The sequence below is a fragment of the Cebidichthys violaceus genome, unplaced genomic scaffold (genome assembly GCF_023349555.1).
Source record: "Cebidichthys violaceus isolate CVI_PGR_0920_01 unplaced genomic scaffold, fCebVio1.0.p SCAF_3, whole genome shotgun sequence".
Taxonomy (NCBI): Eukaryota; Metazoa; Chordata; class Actinopteri; order Perciformes; family Stichaeidae; genus Cebidichthys; species Cebidichthys violaceus.
Genome location: NW_027176483.1, coordinates 15,824,783 through 15,843,565, shown reverse-complemented (window position 1 = coordinate 15,843,565; position 18,783 = coordinate 15,824,783). Strand labels below are relative to the sequence as shown.

Genomic DNA, 18,783 nt, shown 5'->3' with positions numbered 1-18,783 from the left:
ATTCTATACATTTGATTATTTTGTTTATATTTCTGGATATTTGCTACTGTTTGCAATTTCTGGTTAAATGCTAAAGTGCAGTTACTGTGTGCAATATGACATGATCAACTGTTACAAATCAAATATAAAGAAACATTACATTAATAACATCAAACTACATAAAGATCTGTAATAAATACTGCCTTAGAATGCTATTTTTTATTGCACAAATCAAATCTTATTATTATCATGAACTTGAACAAAAGCTTTGGAAATGTGTGACATGTAATAAAATATGACTAGTGGATGAGTGTGTTTTGCATATTGACGCAAAGCTTGTAACAAATGTGTTTTGTCAATTGTCAACTATAATCACTGAAAAGGCTTATAAAGGCCAATAATAATAATTATAACTAATTACCGCAAAGTTCCACATTTCAATAAGATATAGAAACAGTAGTATAATAATAATAATAATAATAATAATAATAATAATAATAATAATATCTATAGCGTATATTCTAAACAAACATTACTGTGACAGATAAAAACAAAACAAATGTGCTAAAGATTAAATCCAGTTTTGATGACACATACCTGGGGACTTTATGGGAATGTTATTCGGATTGTTTGTGGTTTTGTTGGTAATTATCAGCCTGCTGTGTTGTAACAATCAACTAACAGCTCATGCGCTGTGATTCACATGAAACGCAGAGGTGGGAGGACACTCGCGCGTGGTGTCCGCCCCTCTCTGAGAAGTAAAGAGTTAACGGAGCGGTGGGTTTGCCCATTCTCCTGCTGTGAGTGACGCGATCATCTCTCTTATCCCTCAACTTTGCCTGTTGCCAGACCAGGCAGCCGAGGTGGACGCTGGCTATCACCGCTGACATTCTCAACGCGATCAAACGCACACGCAAAAAAAAAAAATATTCCCCCACCTCGTTTATCTATTTTTTTTTCCGCCGACTTTTCCTGCAGCCTGCTATTCCGTAACGATGATTTTTAGTTTCCCTCTCCATCGGACTCCCCGATGTTGTGCAGTCTACTGCACGAAGGCGTGAATCTTTTTTGAGTAGAGGTGGATCTTCCCGGATACGGCGAGGGGCTATATTAAATAAAAAAAGAAGAGTTTCACGGAAATCCCCTTAAAATAAAAAATGCCACGGAGGAAACAAGAAGCAAGCGCCCAAGCGCGCAGCAGGTATGTGTATCCAATTGTAATGGTTTACTATCTGAAAACTGCGGATGTTACCTTTGTTTTGTAGAGCTCACTTTATAGTCACTGCATTTCCGTTTCCACTTTGTCTTCTCTTTTTTTTTTTTTTTGCTCTCTAACGATCCGCTTTGTCACTCTTGGCTATTCTTGTGAAAGCTCATAGAAACTGTTCCTTTATGAAAGCGGATGTACAGTTTCTATACAACAATCTGTGATCCTGCGTTTTCGCTCCGCACGCTGAGAAGCTACTGTAGTCCCGACGGGCGAGTTGCCTGCTGTAAACTTTCGCTTCCTATTGTTCCCAACTTGAATCCCTGTCACTTTACCGATCCCAACTGCCTTCTACGTTTGATCCGTAACGAGTAGGCAAACCCCGGAGGAGAAAAGCAGTGTTTTGTTGATGGTGAGAGCCCGAGGCGTGCCATAAGGGGGCCATAAGGGCTTTGTGCGCATTTGATCCCAGCGCATAACTTCTTTGCACAAGCTGGGGAAAAAAAGCCCTACCTCTGATTTTTTTTTTTGTCCTTTTCTTGGGATAAGATAAACAATTTGAGAGAGACAATGGGGTTTCGTGGGCTGGAAGGAGCCATAATCGACAGTTGCCATGTCTGATTTGACGGTTGATTGATTGGCTGTCATGCGGCTTTGATCAGATCCTTCCCGATTTGCATCAGAAAATCACTTCCCACCATGTGCTGCAGGCCCCTGACGTCACGTTTGAACCACTTTGAAAGGCCCTGTGTACTTTTTTTACCCTCTCACATACACTCGCACTCAATCAGTCTCTCTCTCTCTCTCTCTCTCTCTCTCTCTCTCTCTCTCTCTCTCTCTCTCTCTCTCTGATGGTCAACTGACTCACGTAAAAGTGAAAGAAGGGGGGACAAAGTGGTTTCACAGTGAAACATCACACACACAAACAGACACACACACTTCCAGCAGAGAACATCACACTCCCATGTGCACGTGCTCACTTGTTCACTTTGAACACACACACACACACACACACACACACACACACATACACAGTGGGTAGAGGAGGCGGGAGGAGTGGGTTAGAGGTTGTAAAAGGAGCCGTGTGCTATGTAATGGAGGGGAGGAATGGGTTTGCTCTGTCAGACCGGGCCGTCACAACGGCTTTGTTTCATGTTTGATTTAATTGTCTCTCCCCTGACAGGCCCATTCATCAATGGCTTTAATGGTCAATCAGAGACAGGCTGAGTGAGTGCTCCCATTCTGTTTAGCCATAAGCTGGCCTGGGCTTTTATTTCATCAAAATGCCCCAGCCTAATGTACATGCTCACTGGCTCAGAGTGGCCGCGGGGAGCACATAAAGAATGACTGAAAGCTTTCTGATTTCAGATCAGTGAGAAGGATGTTTTTTTTCTTCATCTCCTCCTCTCCTCTCTCCTCCCTGCTACACTGCTGTTTCTCTGTTGACGAAAGGGAATAAAGGGCTGTAATATAGATCGTTTTGTGTTTTTAGAAAACAACTTTTTCTCCCTGAAACCGCGCTTCTTTGTTCATTCATTCATCTATTCATTTCTTCATTTTTTCATGCTCCCCTTCCACCCCTGTCAGTCAGCCCGTGCAGCTGCAAGTTATAAAGTTGTCAACTGTTCAGTGGCACACAAAGGGTGATGATGAATTGATTGCAGCACAGAGCATGGTGATAGAGAGAGCAAAGAAAAGGATGACAGATGATGGGCCTTGATTAGGGACTTAGGGGGAGAGTCAGCCCACTGCAACCTTGAGACTTGCATGAAAAATCTATCCCCCTCCCCTCCACACACATGTGTACACACACACACACACACACTGCCTTGCTCTCTCATTGTCTCTCCAACACACTCTCTCAGCTTCTCCCTCTCTTTCTTGCCTTCCCCTGTCTGAGAGGGTTTCTCCCTCCACAGTACAAAACTTGTTTTGCCTGCTTCATTAGCGTTGGTCCAATTAGCCGTGAGGCTGATGGAGTCCTGACAGGCCCTGTGATTGGAGATGACAAGCTCGGGGTGCCCAGCCCAATGAGGTTTGCCACCACTTTGATGTAATCAACTTGATATTACACAGAGCCGCTCGCCTTTGGTTGTGCTGTAACTCAATTTTCCGCTGCAGGTGACAAATGGGCCTGCCTACCTGGGTCAGGTCTGAGTGCTCTTAACAACCGAGGGCAGCTGGCCACGTAAACAGCCGAGCAAACATGAGAAAGGGACTCTCCCAGCTGTGGAAACACAGAGAACTACTTCCTTCATGGCTGCCGATTAGCTTCGCCGCAAGCCAGAGGCCTGAACGCTGTTGAAAAGGCAGCAGAAAGTTAAAATGCTCGGCGGACTTAACAGGAAGCTTAACAACGTGTGGGCAAAGACGCGGCCATTTCGCTGGAATGTCTAACCTGTCCAGTGTTTCTGCAGAATGGTGCCAGTGTGTTTACAGTGTGTTGCATGTGTCGGTGCACTGTCAGGCCTTGTCGTAATCTGGTCATGTGTGTATTAGTGTGTATAAGAGAGAGGGGTCTTTGAGGGGCGGGGGGGGGGGGGGGGGGGGGTTGTCTGATTTGGACCAGACTCCACAGCAACAGTCTCTTGTTTCTGCGGGGTCAGGATTATCGCTGCCAGACACTGGCAGCCATCACTCATGTCTGTCTCGGAGTGAGTGAGTGAGTGAGTGTGTGTGTGTGTGTGTGTGTGTGTGTGTGTGTGTGTGCACGCTAACATCAGTGGGCATGAACTTTCTGATTTGTTTGGTTTGAGTGTGTGTGTGTGTGCGGTTTGGCTTGTGGTAGTGAAGAAAGGAATTGTAACTGTAGACCACCTGCCGGGGTCAGGCCGTAATTCTCTGAGCTCTTTAGGCCCGTCTACGTTGCTCAGTTTCTTCTTCTCTTCCCTTCTCTCTGTCTTTGCACACCACCTATGCAGCGCACGTAAATCCCGACATAGAAACACCATGGCCATAGCACACAAACGTGTAGTGTTGACGCTCGTAAAGATACGAGCTTTCACAGCACACATTGCAGACACATGCGCACATGTTGTGACCGGATTGTAAAAACTGGCAAGTGAAATGAAGTAAGCTGTTTTTTATATCGGTCTGCCTTCCTGTTGTTTATGTGTGAAAAGCATGCCCTTAACGGAAGCAGCAGGGGTCCACGAGTTGGGATCTAATTGTTGGGCCGGCATACAGCATTAGCTAGCTTTAACAACAATGCGCCTCCGCTGGCGATGTTTGCAGGTGCGAGTGCGGCAAATGTTTTGGGCTTGCAGGCCCCGTTGCTAATGAAAGTCCTGTGGCTGGATTCCGGCGAGGTTGAGTCACGTCTGTGATCTATGTGTCTGATAAGTGCATACCTAATGAGGCTGTGAGCACCAGTGGAAGGAGGAGGAGGAAGGCTGACAGAGTGTTTCCCACAGGTATTGACAGATGCCTTTTTGTTTTTGCCATAGGCCCTGACTCCATAAATCCTGCCTGTGTAATGATAACAGTGCCACCCTGCCAGCAAGTGAGTGAAAGAGACAGTGTAAGAGAGAAAGAGGGCAGAGGGGGAGGAAAAGGAGGAGGCGCTGGTGGTGGGGACGATGAAGAGAAGAAGAGCGGGGGCGGTGAAATGGGCCTTCGCTCCTTTTTAACACACACTTGGCAGATGTCAAGCCATAGGGTTGGGCTTCGGGAGAGAAAGAGGAGTATAAGTGCTGTAGTAGTGTCACAAATAGAAAACCGTTAGCCATCCACTCTTCCCTTTCAGCTTTCAGTGTGCTTTCAGCCGAGGTTTTCAGCCGGGACTGCTGTCTGGGCACTGAGTCGGAGGCTTTGTAAAAATAGTCCCACCGCTGTTGTGATAGATGCAGCTGCACTGTAGCGACAATTGGGACAGGCTGGATCCCTCCAACCCCACCTCCCACCCACCCTCTCTCTCTCTGTCTCCCACTCCTAGAGGTAGCGAGCGTCAGAGCCTGGTGGGATGTGTGCTCTTTTTCAGGGGAAACTGAGCTGCTCCGGTCTTCAGGGGTCCTGAAACCCAATCCAGGAGGAGAATGGCGCGGCCATGCCAGAGAGCCGATTTCCTTTTCAACAGAGTCATTTATCACTGACCCACCCTTCGCTTCTGACACGGTGACGTGTGTCATTTATCAAACGGGCTTTACCAGACACACAGAGAAGGGAGGTGGATAGGGGGCAGAGAGGAAGAGAAAGAGAGAGTGAAAGAGGGGGGGAAACTAGACAGAGAGAAACAAAGAGAAGGAGAGGAATGGAGAATGAGGTGCGGAGTCAATGTGTAGCTGGGGAAAGAGACTGTGTGTGCGTCTGTGTGCGAGAGTTTTTCCAGGGAAGAGTGAGTTTTCCTGAAACCCTTGAGGAGAAGCGTTTGGGAGGGGAGATTTTTTCGAGATGACAGGGAGGATTGAGTTACACTGAGTTGTGTTTTGATGAGTGACAGAATGTTCTTCCGTGAGACGCCTCACGATGTCTGAATGAAGAGGAGAAATATGTTTTGTGAGTACACAAAGTCCGACAAGTGTGTTGGTGGTGTTTACTCATAATATATGCTCGACGGACACGCATAGGGGCGCCGTAGAGGTGTGTGTGTGCGCACATGTGGCCATATGGCGTCAGTGTTTAATGCTGTGTGTGCGTGTGCGTGTGCGTGTGCGTGTGTGCGTGCGTGCGTGCGTGTGTGCGTGCGTGCGTGCGTGCGTGCGTGCGTGTGCGTGTGTGCGTGTGTGTGTGTGTGCGTGCGTGTGTGTGTGTGCGTGTGCTGCTGCCTGATGAGCAGGGCTGACAGGTATCACTCATGCAGCAGCCTGGCCTTTAAATGAACCCGAGCTGCTCTGCTCCCCCGTGGCCCTAACAGGCTCTCTCCAAGATGGATGCTTCTTTAAAAATCAGATTAATGATGGATACCAGGCTTATAGTGCCATTTATCATGAAGAATATTATTTAGGCCGGCCGTGTATGGCTGTAACTGGAGAGCCAGGACGAGAAGAAGCAGGGTGGAAAGCCTTAGACAGACACTCACTGTGTGATGGATGGCTGAGCGCTCTCTCTGAGTGTTACTAGACACCAGTGCCGCAGCAGTAGGCCATAATCAGATAGCCTAGGGATGTTTATCCCGCAACTACACTACCCAGATTGCCTTGCCTGGAGGGTTGCGTTTTGAAAAGTATCGTCTGTCATTATTATCATCTTCAAAAAGTGGAATCCTGAAAACACTTTACACGCTGACAAGCACGTAGACGCCTCAATGGCGATTATTGCAACCGTACATTATGAAATGATCCAATGGATCCAATCTAACTGACCGTAATTATTACCTTCAAGTTTCCATTAAGCTTTGTCCAGAAGAGTCCCCTGCCCCGTGTCATTCCCCAACAATCAGGAATAAAAGACTACAGTGAGAGGTCAAGGCAAGGCCAGCTCCGCCGCGGCTACAGAAAATGAAAAGAAAAAAACAGTTGTTTTGTTTATCGTCCACTTCTCGTTCCCTCTCTCTGTCTCCTACCTCCTCCTCCTCCTCACCACCGTGATTTATGGTGGCCATCCATCTTCAGGCTGCGTCCATCACCTCCTCGTTGCTAGGCGATCATGGCAGCAGCTGCGCGTTGTGAGAGGGGTTTGGTCGTCCCACTCCCAAGCCTCGACTTTATTCCCTTCACCCCCTGATTCAACTTTAAGCACATTCCCAGTTTGACTTCCAGCTACAAGCCACAAACCTAATCCCAGTTTCAGACCTGAACCAATTCTTTATTCTTAACTGTATCCCCAGTTTGAGCTCCTGACGTAGCGTCATCTCTTTACTACTCAGAACTTAAAGTAGGCCTGGTTTTAGACGTGTCCTGAATTGTTGATCTGCAGTAACCCTTGTTTAAACCCCAGCCTTAAGCTCAGACCTAATGTGGGTTTTAGCACAAACCTTAAATAAAGGTGGGTTTTTTTGGTCCCTATCTTCATAGTTTTACCCACCATTCCAAAATGGCATGATACAATTTTACTCACCTTTAACCTTAGAAGCAAGGACACTACAACATCAGACACCTGTGAACCCTGCCTTGACACAGGCATTATTAACTAAGATAGTTTTACCAGTATGTTCTTTTGATTACGAAAGCATCTGATAATATTATTATATTAACAGTGATATAATTTGCCTTAGAATAGGTTTTATCGAGTGTGTTTGTGAGAGTCAAAGTGTGCGTGCACATGAATTTCTGATGGGGGATTTCCAGCGGGTCAGTGGGAGAGAAAACGACACTGAACGAATCAAAAGCCACAGTGCCTGGAGCACACTGGACAACAACCAGGGGTCGCCAAGACCAAACTGATTATTCTGGAGGGGTCACGACTCATAAAAGTTGAGAACCACTGTATTAAGTTACACTGCTAACTAGTTTAGTTTAGGTTATTGGCTCTAAATTGACATGTATGAACTCTGTCTAATCTGGTGAAAATATAGTGTTTGTAAGTGTGTTGTAAAGCTGTGGTCTGAGTAATTCTTGCATTCTTGTGTCTCTACAAAAAAATCCGAAGACTAATATATTTACACAGCCTTCTGACCTTTTAACAAAATGTTTTTTTATGAGGCCTAAACAGTTTAAGGAATGTGCAAATAAACAGCAGTTCTGTTCTGTTAAATGGAGCTTTGCCTGAGTAAGGCCTAGAGATAGAGTGATGGAAAGACAGAGGCAGAGATGTGGTACAGTTTAAGGAAGTCCTCCTGACTACATATCATCCAACCATGCTCGGTGTGCATGTCGGACTAGAACACCGCCTTCCGATCCTTATTACTGCCCTTGGTTCTGCACCTGTGGAAGCTGTTTGTGTTGGCTTTTTGTTTGTTTCCTTTTTTATCGCTTATTGTGGCTGCGTCAAATAAAAAACTGGGACTGGAACTATGAGTCACCTCGTTCTCTTCTACGTTAAGAGTCAGTAACGGGAGACCTTTATGTGTTTGTGGCTCGTCTCACGTCAGATAAACGAGATGAATTTTCAAGTCTTGAAGGTCTATACGTGCAGCTGGCAGCTAAGAGGTCCACTCATAACACAACAATCAGCTGAGGGTTGAATCTATTCTCTCTCTCTCTCTCTCTCTCTCTCTCTCTCTCTCTCTCTCTCTCTCTCTCTCCTCTTACTATGTGCATTGACAAGGTTCAGCCCTAAGCTTTGCCTGGGGCCAGAATGATCTCTCTGTTTTTCCCATCTCCCATATCACACATCCTGCACTACAATCGGCGGACACAATGTATTCACAATGCCATCAGGGGGTAGAGAACACACACAAATGAAAAACTGACAGAGACATCCTCGATCGCTTGTAACACGAGAGCCTGTATAAGCACGATGCTCTGGAGCAGCAGAGTTATGTATTAAAAACCTAAAAAAAAAATGAAGAGCACAAGATGGCCTTTCTCTGGTCATATCCGAAAAAAGCGAATTATGTCAGGACTTGTTAATTTTTTCAAATGGCCGGAGATCACCTGTTACGTATTTTCTCGTGGGACTTTCAGCCAGGCTGTAAGGATCAAAGGGAAAGGAGGGAGAGAGCTAAGTTTGATTGAGTGTGTTGCTTTGACAAATGTGTGCAACAGAAAGGCATTTTAGGTATGTTACTGATCTGCTGCTATTTTGACAGAATGGGGCTGTTTTGGACTAAATTATTCTAATCTATTTAAAGAGATTTAGGCTGCTGGGAAACTTGAGAGAGTGAGTGGAAGTCGGTGGTTTGTGGTTTTTTGATTGAGGCTGAGGTGACTTCCTGTCCTGTAACGTTCTGGAGCTGTTTCCTGTCAGTAAGAGCCCCCTTGCTGAGGAGCTGTGTTGGTTTAAGGGCGTCAAGGTCCGGTTAAAATACTGTACACATGTCAATGCCACTATCCAATCCCCAAATGACTTCAGATATCTCAACCAACATGTGATCAAAGGTCTTGTTAACTACGTCCACCTTTCCTCCGTTCTTCAACTGAATAATAATATTAGTACACTTTATTTATCTTGTGTTATCTTTAATACAAGAAATGCATCTCTATGTCTATAGATCAAAATACCATTGTCATGCATTGTTGTATAATTTATTAAACCATAAACAATAGACTGCACTCTCTGTGCTTTCTTTGTTCCTGTTGCTTGATTTTTGTTGTCTTTGAACAACCATAAAACTTTTTTGTAATTGTAACAGTAAGCTATAAGGGACCACCCATGTAGACCATTTCCTCTCTCCTCCCTGTATCCCAGCTGTGTCTTTGTGCACGGTACAGCTCTCTATGCGTACAGTGATTATAAATATAAATAGAGTGGTAGTCAAGCTTTGAAACCCATGTAAACAATGCTTTTGCAATAGCATTAGTTTCTGTTTTATTTTCTTAAAAATCCCCGTAGGTTGTTAATTAAGCATCCTTATTCCTCTCTTCTATTTGTGTAATGCACAGAAATGTACACATTGAATTTACATTGTACATTACATTGGTTTATGAAGTAGGTAGCACATTATTTAATATAGTAGTAGCTTCATCTGAATTTAAACAAATCCTTTTTAACCCTATTTTTTCACTACAATTTCAGAATAAAGTAACCTAGGTGATGTACTTTTTACCACAATGTACAGACAACAGCCGCCTATGCTATTTTCTAGCGTTTAAAAAAAGCACAGATGAAATATTGTACTCATGATGACACAAAGGACTCACCTTTTTTTCATATCATGATGCCTGGGGCAAGGTTGTCCAAGCAGTCATTTGAGTATGAGGGTCAGACACAGGTAGAGTTTTTAATGCGCATCCTGTTTACCCCGCTGCTGTTGGGTGTGATCACGCTCCCAGACTGTTTTCCCAGCTGTGGGGGCCAGACCAGGAATATGCACTGTGTTTATAAAGGGACAGATTGAAGAAAAGGGACAGGATTTAGTAGTAGCTTGATGAAAAGGTATGGGATTGCGCTCCCGCAAATTCACATTCACTAAACGTTATTCAAATGTATTTAAATAGAGCTGCGATAATCTCGTAAAGAACGGACTGCATAGAAACACATGATTGATTTTTTTATTTTTTTTAGATCCTCATATTATCGCTCTTGCATACGAAGCCTTTCTAAAATGCAGCATCAAAAACAGACAGTGTATTCAGCAGCGCTTGAGGAGAAATAGCCCATGGGACAGAGGGAAGGAGACGGAGAGAGAGAGACGCTGAGAGGCTCTGCTTTAGAGGCAGCCACAGCACCTTCCTGCTTAATCACCCCCTGTCCCTGCCCTGTCTGTTGTTCCTGATCGTCAGAGCAGCACTGCAGTATTTCTATCAGATGATCTCTCCCTCCTCGTCTGCGGCCCTTATGTTTATGAAAATGATACTCCACAGGAATGCCTCCTGCATGCCAAGATGTCACTGTCTTTCCTCATCGCTTGCATCTACGTGCATGTACGAGTGTGTCTGAGAAGAGGGGTGAGTGTGTGTGTGTGTGTGTGTGTGGGGGGGGGGGGGGGGTTGAGCTGGTGTCATAACTGACTGACTAGCTTTATTTATAATTACGTGGGGGTGTGCATGTGACGTCGCCTATCTTAAGGTGAAGTGTGTGTTTCTTCCTGTGAGACACTTATTTTCTGCAGCTTTTGTGTTTATGTGAATGTGTTATTGCTATTTCTGTGTGAGCCGTGACTGAGATGTTGATTGTGTGAAAGTGCACCTCCTACCCTTCTTACCCACACCACACCCCCACCCTAAGGAATCAATCATGGAACCTAATGATTCTTGTCTTTCCCCCACATGGCATCAGCTCACTTTATCATAACATGAACACACGCTCTATCTCATACATACACACACACGTTGGAAAACGTTGGCCCCTAAACCATATGCTTAGATATTAGCTAAGACTGTAATCCAAGAGTATTGTTGTATTCATAATCCTCTTCTTTTTTCTATTCTAAGGGAGCCTCTATACTCCCATCACCTTTTATTAGCTTGATAAATCACCTCTGTTGTCAGTCAAGCCAGGGAGAATAATTGGATGTGGTTGTCGCCCTGTGTGATGGATTATCAGTCATTGGGGATTAAATTAACAGATAGTGCTCAGACATAATGGTTTTTGTTTTGCATTTTAAATTGCCTGGGAGCATGGCTAGACTCTGTAGGCTTTATAGCTGGTCCTTTTGGACTTCTCTCCCTCTCTCTGTGCTATCCAGGCTTAATGACAAATGAACAATAACCTATAGGGCCGCAGCTCTATTAGTAAGAAATGTAAAACATTTACGACCAAGTTAAAGCACAGAGAGAGCCCTGGGAAGGTTTACGAAAATGATAACATGACAAGAAATTGGATGTGGCAATAGTTTGATGAAATAGCAAGACAATGTGAAGAAATATGTGAAATAAAAGAAAGGTGACCTGACAAGTTGGTCAAGCGGCGTGCCAGGCTCGCCTGATGCAAGCTGACATCCGTGACCAGCTAGTGAGGACACAAACACATTAACTACCTCATCCTGGCTGGATTTCCTCTTTCAAATGAGAGTCTGACACGAATGCATTCCACAAGAGAAGCGGAAAAGAAAGTATATAAGAGGGTGTGGGCAGTCGCTTGAGCGCTGGTAGCAGTGAGATATCTACCTTGCGTGTTTGCCTCCTCGCCCCCTTCTACATCCTCCCAGACCCCTCCCTCCTCTCCACATCCACATTATCATAATTGTGTCCAGAACATGAGGGGCCGGGGAAGTGATCATGTCATTTTATTTACACCCTGCTTGGCCTTTTTTACAAACGACATGCCACTGACTGCCAAGCGGACTGGGGCCCGACGACATCTTTTGATCAGGGCTGTCGGGGCCTATCAGCGGAGAATGGCAGGTAATGGATACCCAGTGACAAACCAAATCTCCGGGAGGACGGAGAGTGGTCTGCACCTGCCAGGTCTCCATTAGGCTGGCCTCTCAGTGGGGCTGCCTGCTGACTGTGCCCCCAGGGCCCAAATCAGACCAGCGCCAGCCGCATGGCTGCCTAGAGATTGGCTGTTAGCACTGGAAATGAGAGTTATTTCAGCTATGACATTTTTGTTTAGACTGGACGTGAGTGTGTGGGGCGGTGGGGGGAATGAAGGATTTAGTCACAGTGTGTGTATGTGAGTGCCTGTTTGTGTCCACATGCCCAAGCTCCATTGTATGAGTGCCCAAACTATAAAAGCTTATACCTACGGCTTCTTTCCTTGGCATTTGTCCTCGTTTACAATATTGTCCAAATGGCCACAGACCTGTCCACAGGCCGTCCGCTATTTTCAGAGATTATTTGTTTTTCCTTAAATTGAGCGGTTTCGTGAGTGAGGTGGACAGGAAATGAGGGAGGGGGCATGGTGACACTGTGGAAGAAAGGGGTGAGTGGTGGGTGAGTCGGCATTGGGTGGGTGAACACAGGAGTTTGTGTGTATTTCTGTGTGCCCACACACACTTTTCATCTTTGCAGTGGGCGGCAACATGCACAATGACGGACCACTTATGCTTTGCCATCATGTTGACGCTCCTAGAATCTCACCTTGTGCGTTTTATCTTCCCTTGGTCTCATTTTCTCTCTCCCTTTTATTTTGTTCATTTATTTTTTTTCTGATCAGAGAAATTTGTATTATGTTTGCATGGCATTCAACACCTGTTTAGACCGGTTGCAATTTGCTTTTAAGAATGCAGCTTGAACAGAAGAGTATTGACTATCTTCTGCATTTTAAGACACTAATGAATTCGCTTCAGTCCAGATGATACTGTCTCTTCAACATGTCAACATTTCATCAACGAAAGTCTGACATCCCTTTCTTGAAATCCTTCAAGATATGCTCTTTGTCTGTGTGTGCATGTGTGTGTGAGTGTGTCTGTATGTACTGTATGTGTGTGTAATCAGAGAAGAGGCAGATGAAGAGGCGTCAGACATATTAACTGACAGATGGAGGTTGATCCAACTCATTTATTACCCCAGAGGAGAATGCCACAGTGAGATTGGGCTTCATTAATTTCAGATTTAGTTTTCATTTCAAGCTGTTGCGCCCTGAGATAAATAAAATGGCGCATTATGTTTTTGCCAAGATATTTCTTTTTTGTTTTCCTCCAATAGAAGGAGTGAAAAGAGGGGAGGCATAAGTTCCGTGTGGCTGGGGTAGTATATAAATACAGGCTCGCCTAGAGGAAAATAACACCTCAACGGTTGATGAGGTGAAATGGGATGACTGTAATTTCTCAGCTCAGCTTTAAAGGCTCCCACACAGATGGCTCATTTATCCCTGGGAGTCCTCGGGCACACATAGCAGGGAAACTTTTTCTCCAGTTATTCTAACATAGCGTGTTCACTCCCTGCAATTTAACTCATCTCTTTCTTTCTCTCTTTGTCTCCATTCTCCTCGCAGCCTATTCTCCGGAGGAGCTGACAGAGCACACTGTGGAGGATGAGGAGGCGGAAGCAGACGACCTGCCCACAGCCCCTCAGGATGACCTTCCCATGAAAGATGAGTTTGTGGAGCAAAGCAGAGGGCCTGCCAAGGAGCAGGCATGTGACCAGGAATCAGCTGGAGCAGCAGAGCTCTCAGGACCAGAGATGGACAGTGAGTCACATGTGAGTGAGACCAGTGACCGTCTCTCAGACTTTGAGAGTCCCTCAAGAAAAGCCGAGGGCAACTTGGTCACAGCACCTCTGAATGGTGGCACTAAAACACCTCCCATAGGCATGGACACCTTAGAACAAATGAAGGTTATATACTCCAGCTTCCTGACCGGTCCCTTGTGGTCACCGCTGAACTTTAATTCCACGCCACCACAGGCGCAGACGTCGGCCTCTACGGAGAAGCCAGCTCGCAGCAACAGCACTAGTAGCAGTAGTAGCTGCAGCAGTGGTAGCTATGACTGGCACCAGTCTGCAGTGGCAAAGACACTACAACAGCAGACTCCCCAGAGCCGTCACCCTGCACAGTCTGAGCCTAGCCTCTTCAGTACAGTCCAACTCCACAGGCAAAACCCAAAGCTGTTTGGCTCAATCTTCACTGGGGCCAGTAAGTTCCGCTGTAAGGGTTGTAGCGCCGCTTATGACACCCTGGTGGAGCTGACAGTTCACATGAATGATACAGGCCACTACCGCGATGACAACCATGACAGGGCAGGCAGTGGCTCAAAGCGCTGGTCTAAGCCACGTAAGCGGTCCCTGATGGAGATGGAGGGGAAGGAGGATGCCCAGAAAGTCTTGAAGTGCATGTATTGTGGCCATTCCTTTGAATCGCTCCAGGACCTCAGCGTCCACATGATCAAGACCAAACACTACCAGAAAGTGCCTCTTAAGGAGCCCATGGCCCCTTTGGCAGCCAAAATCATGTCTTCTAAGAAAAGGGGACTCATGGGGTTGGACCTCACGGCCGCACCACGTTCTAGAGAAGGAACCCCCAAAGCTAAGCACCCACAGGCAGACCTTGGTGAACCCCCACATAAACCTTCCTCCAGCCCCTACACAACTCCTAATAACCGCTATGGCCACCAGAACGGTGCCAGCTATACTTGGCAGTTTGAATCCAACAAATTTCAGATCCTCAAGTGTATGGAGTGTGGGAGTTCCCATAATACACTGCAAGAGCTGAGAACCCACATGATGGTGACAGGACACTTCCTGAGGGTGACCAGCTCAGTGGGAAAGAGAATCAAAACACTTCCAGAGGCCACCTCCCCCAACCCTGGTAGGGTTACCACACCTACTGAACAGAGGGTCCAATCTGTCCCACTCGCACCCTCCACCTTCTCTCCTCCGCCTCTTCAAACTACGACAAGTCCTCCCGCTACCTCCCCTCCTCTCAAAGATATCAAAAAGGAGGAAGTGGAGGAGGAGTGCTCTAAGCAAGAGGCTGTAAGAAATGAGAAGCGAGTTGCAGCGTCAGATGGGAAGGAGGAGGATCCTGAGAAGGAGGAAAAATATGACATCTCAAAGTATAGCTATCTTACCGAAGAGGATCTGAAGGAGAGCCCTAAAGGTGGCTTTGATATTCTCAAATCACTGGAAAACACTGTGACATCAGCCATCAACAAGGCACAGAGTGGGAATCCAAGCTGGGGGGGCTATCCTAGCATCCACGCAGCCTACCAGTTCCCCAGTGCCCTCAAGCTCCAACAGGGCAGCATGGAAAAGAATTCCCCACTGAAGTTCTTGTTCAACGGAGGAGATGGAGCGCTGTCCTCCCTTGCCAAGAACCAGCCCCTCGTTTCCCCACCTCTTAGTCAGTCCTCCCCCTTCCCCAGCAACAACTTCCAGGCAATGGAGGATTTAGTGAAAAAAGTGACTGAGAAAGTAGCAAAAGTAGAGCAAAGGGTGAAGCAGTTGTCTCCAAAGATGGAGAACCACCCCTCTCCCTGTAGTAGTGAGGCTGGAGAATCGCATAGGGGAGGAGAGGCTGATTCACCTCAGGATTGGAGGGCGGTCACGCCAACCAATAGTGACAGGGGAAGCCATAGCGACAGAGCATCCCCGGCAACCGAACCCAAGAGGGAGACAGCAGTCAAATCCCCGCTCGCCTCTACGCTGAGATCTAGTACAGCCATTATCACTGGCCATACTCCTCCAGAGCAGCCCTTTGTCAACCCTCTAAGTGCTCTTCAGTCAGTAATGAACATTCATTTGGGGAAAGCAGCCAAGCCCTCCTTGCCAAACCAAGATCCCCTGAGCCTGCTCTCCAGGCTTAGCCAGAGCATGGCTGAGAGGGCTGCTGTGGCCGCTCCTCCCTCACAAACCAAAAAGCCGGAAAGTGTAGTTGATAATAGCTTTTGCCAGCCCAGTGATGACCAGCCTATGGACCTCACTAAAGGGAAAAGTGATAGAGGGGGCTCTGTAGGCTCAGCCCCCCTAACCCCTTCATCCACAGCTTCCTCCATCTCCCCCTCCTCCCTTTATACTCCTGCAAAGCTAACGGTTGTCTCTCCCTACACATCCAGCAGCCCTCTGCATGAAAACGCATTGTCGGATATCTCAGACATGCTGAGGAACCTGACTCAGTCCCACCATGTCCCAAAGCCCCCCTCACGGTCCCGGGTAACAGACAAAGCCGAGATCGTGGGCTCTACTCATGACGACGACGAAGCATCCCTGCACGGCCACAAACGCAAAGGCCGTCACTCTAACTGGAACCCCCAGCACCTCCTCCTCCTGCAGGCCCACTTTGCCTCGAGCCTGAGGCAGACATCAGAGGGGAAATACATCATCAACGACCTCAGCCCACAGGAAAGAATGCATGTGTCTCGTTTCACGGGCCTCTCCATGACCACCATCAGTCACTGGCTGGCTAACGTCAAGTACCAGCTAAGGAGAACTGGCAGAACCAAGTTCCTCAAGAACCTGGACTCTGGTCAACCTATATTCTTCTGTAGTGACTGTGCCTCACAGATCCGCACCCCAGCAGCGTATGTATGCCACCTGGAGGCCCACCTAGGGTTCAGAATCAGGGACCTGGCCAAGCTGTCCCCTAAACAGACTGCCAGGGACTCCCACACTCTTTCTGAGAAACTAGTGCCCCTGGAGTCCTTCCTTTCTCCACAATCACAAGATGACTGCAGTAGTAATGGGGCAGTGTTCCGCTGCCAGCTCTGCGTCCGTAAATTTGCCACTAAGCACGCCATCAAGCTTCACCTCAGCAAGAGCCATGGGAAGTCTCCAGAGGACCATCTGCTATATGTGAGCGAAGTAGAGAAACACTAAATTACTCTCAGCAGTAGACATACTGGAAAACATATGTAGAATGGCTGTTCAAAACAAAATTAAAAACAGTATATTTGAAAGTGTGGTAATGCACAATGATGGCATGAACTACTGTTAAAATAGTCAGCACATGGTGTTTACATCTATTCGGCCTATAAACATTTCTGATTTCACCAAAATATACTGTAGGTCAAAAATATTCAGCCTGATTTGTTGAGGACAGATTCTTTCACGATCATGGTGAATCTCTTGACTAGAAGATCAGCTAACTTGAAATATATTAACTTTATTGTATTTATTTTGTATTTTTGTGAGTTTGGTTCTGATTTGCTGGTAGACTGCATGTTCAACAAGTTTTACTGTTAACATTTGTACAGTCCTGTCCTGTCCTGTCCACATTTTAAAATGCCCTTTCAAACTGGTCATTTTTTAACACCTTAAAACAGCCAAATGCCTGGGAACGCTCCTTTTAAAAGAATCTGCCAAACAGCAAAGGTTCATTGCTTGTTTTGTTTTTTTGTTTTCTCTGTACAGCCTGTTGATTTTCTTGCTGATTGTAAAAGCTGCCTTGTTCTTTATCATTGAGTAAGGGGAACTTAAAATCCAGGTCTGTGTAAAAATGTATATATAGTGTATAAGCTTACAACTTGCTGTTTAAATTATGCATACTTGTTATATTTCCTAATTTAAGAGGACTATGACTATCCACTGGTGCAGAGCCTTTGAAGAAGATGAAAAGGACATTGTTTTGCACAATAGTTTTATAAATGTTATTTGATAAAAAAAAGAAACCAATACAAATATGTTAATGCCTTGTGCTTCTATGATTAAATTGAATTAACTGCTGCATAAAACATTTGTTTTCTTTCATATTTACCACTCAAACATTTGTAGATCAAGGTGCATTATGAATCTCTCATCTAAAATACAATATTTCAACAAGCGACATTTCAAATTAGTTTGCTATTGAATAGTGGCACATCATGGTTTTGTCCAAAATGTTATTCTCAAGCTGTTATAAAAATGTTCACCTGGCTTGCAGGAAAACCATACATCTTAGAGAAAAAAACCTCATCCCTCCCAATTTTTGTCCCACCTTGTGATGACTAAGCATTTACAAATCAGCTGACAGATTGCTCACAAGGTTGCATCTGCAGAAACACTGAGCAGAACTTAAAGAACCCTCAGCATTTTCATCTGCAGTTGTCTTCACAACCACAATTTTTCTAGATATTCCCAGTGATTTCTGTGTCGCTGCGTTGTTGTGAGGCGCACTCGCGAGGTGCGAGCGGTGCCACTGCCTGCAAGGCGTCTGGCAGGTGGTGTGTGCTGCATGTAAACCACCAGATGTTTCTGAAACGAGCCACTGGAGGAGGAGGAGGCAGGCGGGCTGCAACAGCAGGCAGAGTGGGCTGATTACCACGGGGGCTTGGATGCCATCAGGAGCCCTGGGCACAGACAGCAGATCTGGCACACACCTGGACTCCAAGACTGTCCCTTGGAAAAAATAAAGCGGATCCTATATACGCGCACTGAGACAAGCTGACAGTGGTGCAGAATGCACAGACAGGTGCTATTCCCTCAAAGCAGGCTTTTGGATCTAACAATCTTACTGGCAGGTGTTGATGCTATCAGAGTAGTCACAATTCAGGCTCAGTGCCATGTAATGAGAAAGTTTTTTATTTATTTATTTTTTTCATGTTTTTTAGTATGCATGATAAAGACTCAGACATACACACACATTTACTTCTCAGATTTTCTACCATCTACCTTTGTCTTATTTGAAGACGCCTTGGGACACCATGTTCTTTCTGTTTGATGTTCCCAGGCTTTGCTTGTCATGACTGACTGACTGAGTGACTTGGGGCTGGGGAAGTTATCTGGTTACTATGGTGACGGCCATTTGCCCAGCCTCTAACCCTG

At 45.9% G+C, this 18,783-nt stretch overlaps 1 protein-coding gene across 1 annotated transcript; it reads left to right on the top strand.

Annotated features, from left to right (window-relative positions):
* Positions 1-739: 739 nt before the first annotated feature.
* tshz3a (teashirt zinc finger homeobox 3a) lies at positions 740-17,701 on the top strand. Its single transcript, XM_068723592.1, has 2 exons — positions 740-1,180; positions 13,544-17,701. The coding sequence occupies exon 2, from the start codon at positions 13,636-13,638 to the stop codon at positions 16,858-16,860; it is 3,225 nt and encodes a 1,074-aa protein (XP_068579693.1). The 5' UTR covers positions 740-1,180; positions 13,544-13,635; the 3' UTR covers positions 16,861-17,701.
* The last annotated feature ends 1,082 nt before the right edge of the window (positions 17,702-18,783 follow it).

What these genes read in the sequence shown, in the direction of transcription:
- tshz3a (XM_068723592.1), top strand. Translation starts at nt 13,636, where the DNA reads ATGAAAGATGAGTTTGTGGAGCAAAGCAGAGGGCCTGCCAAGGAGCAG.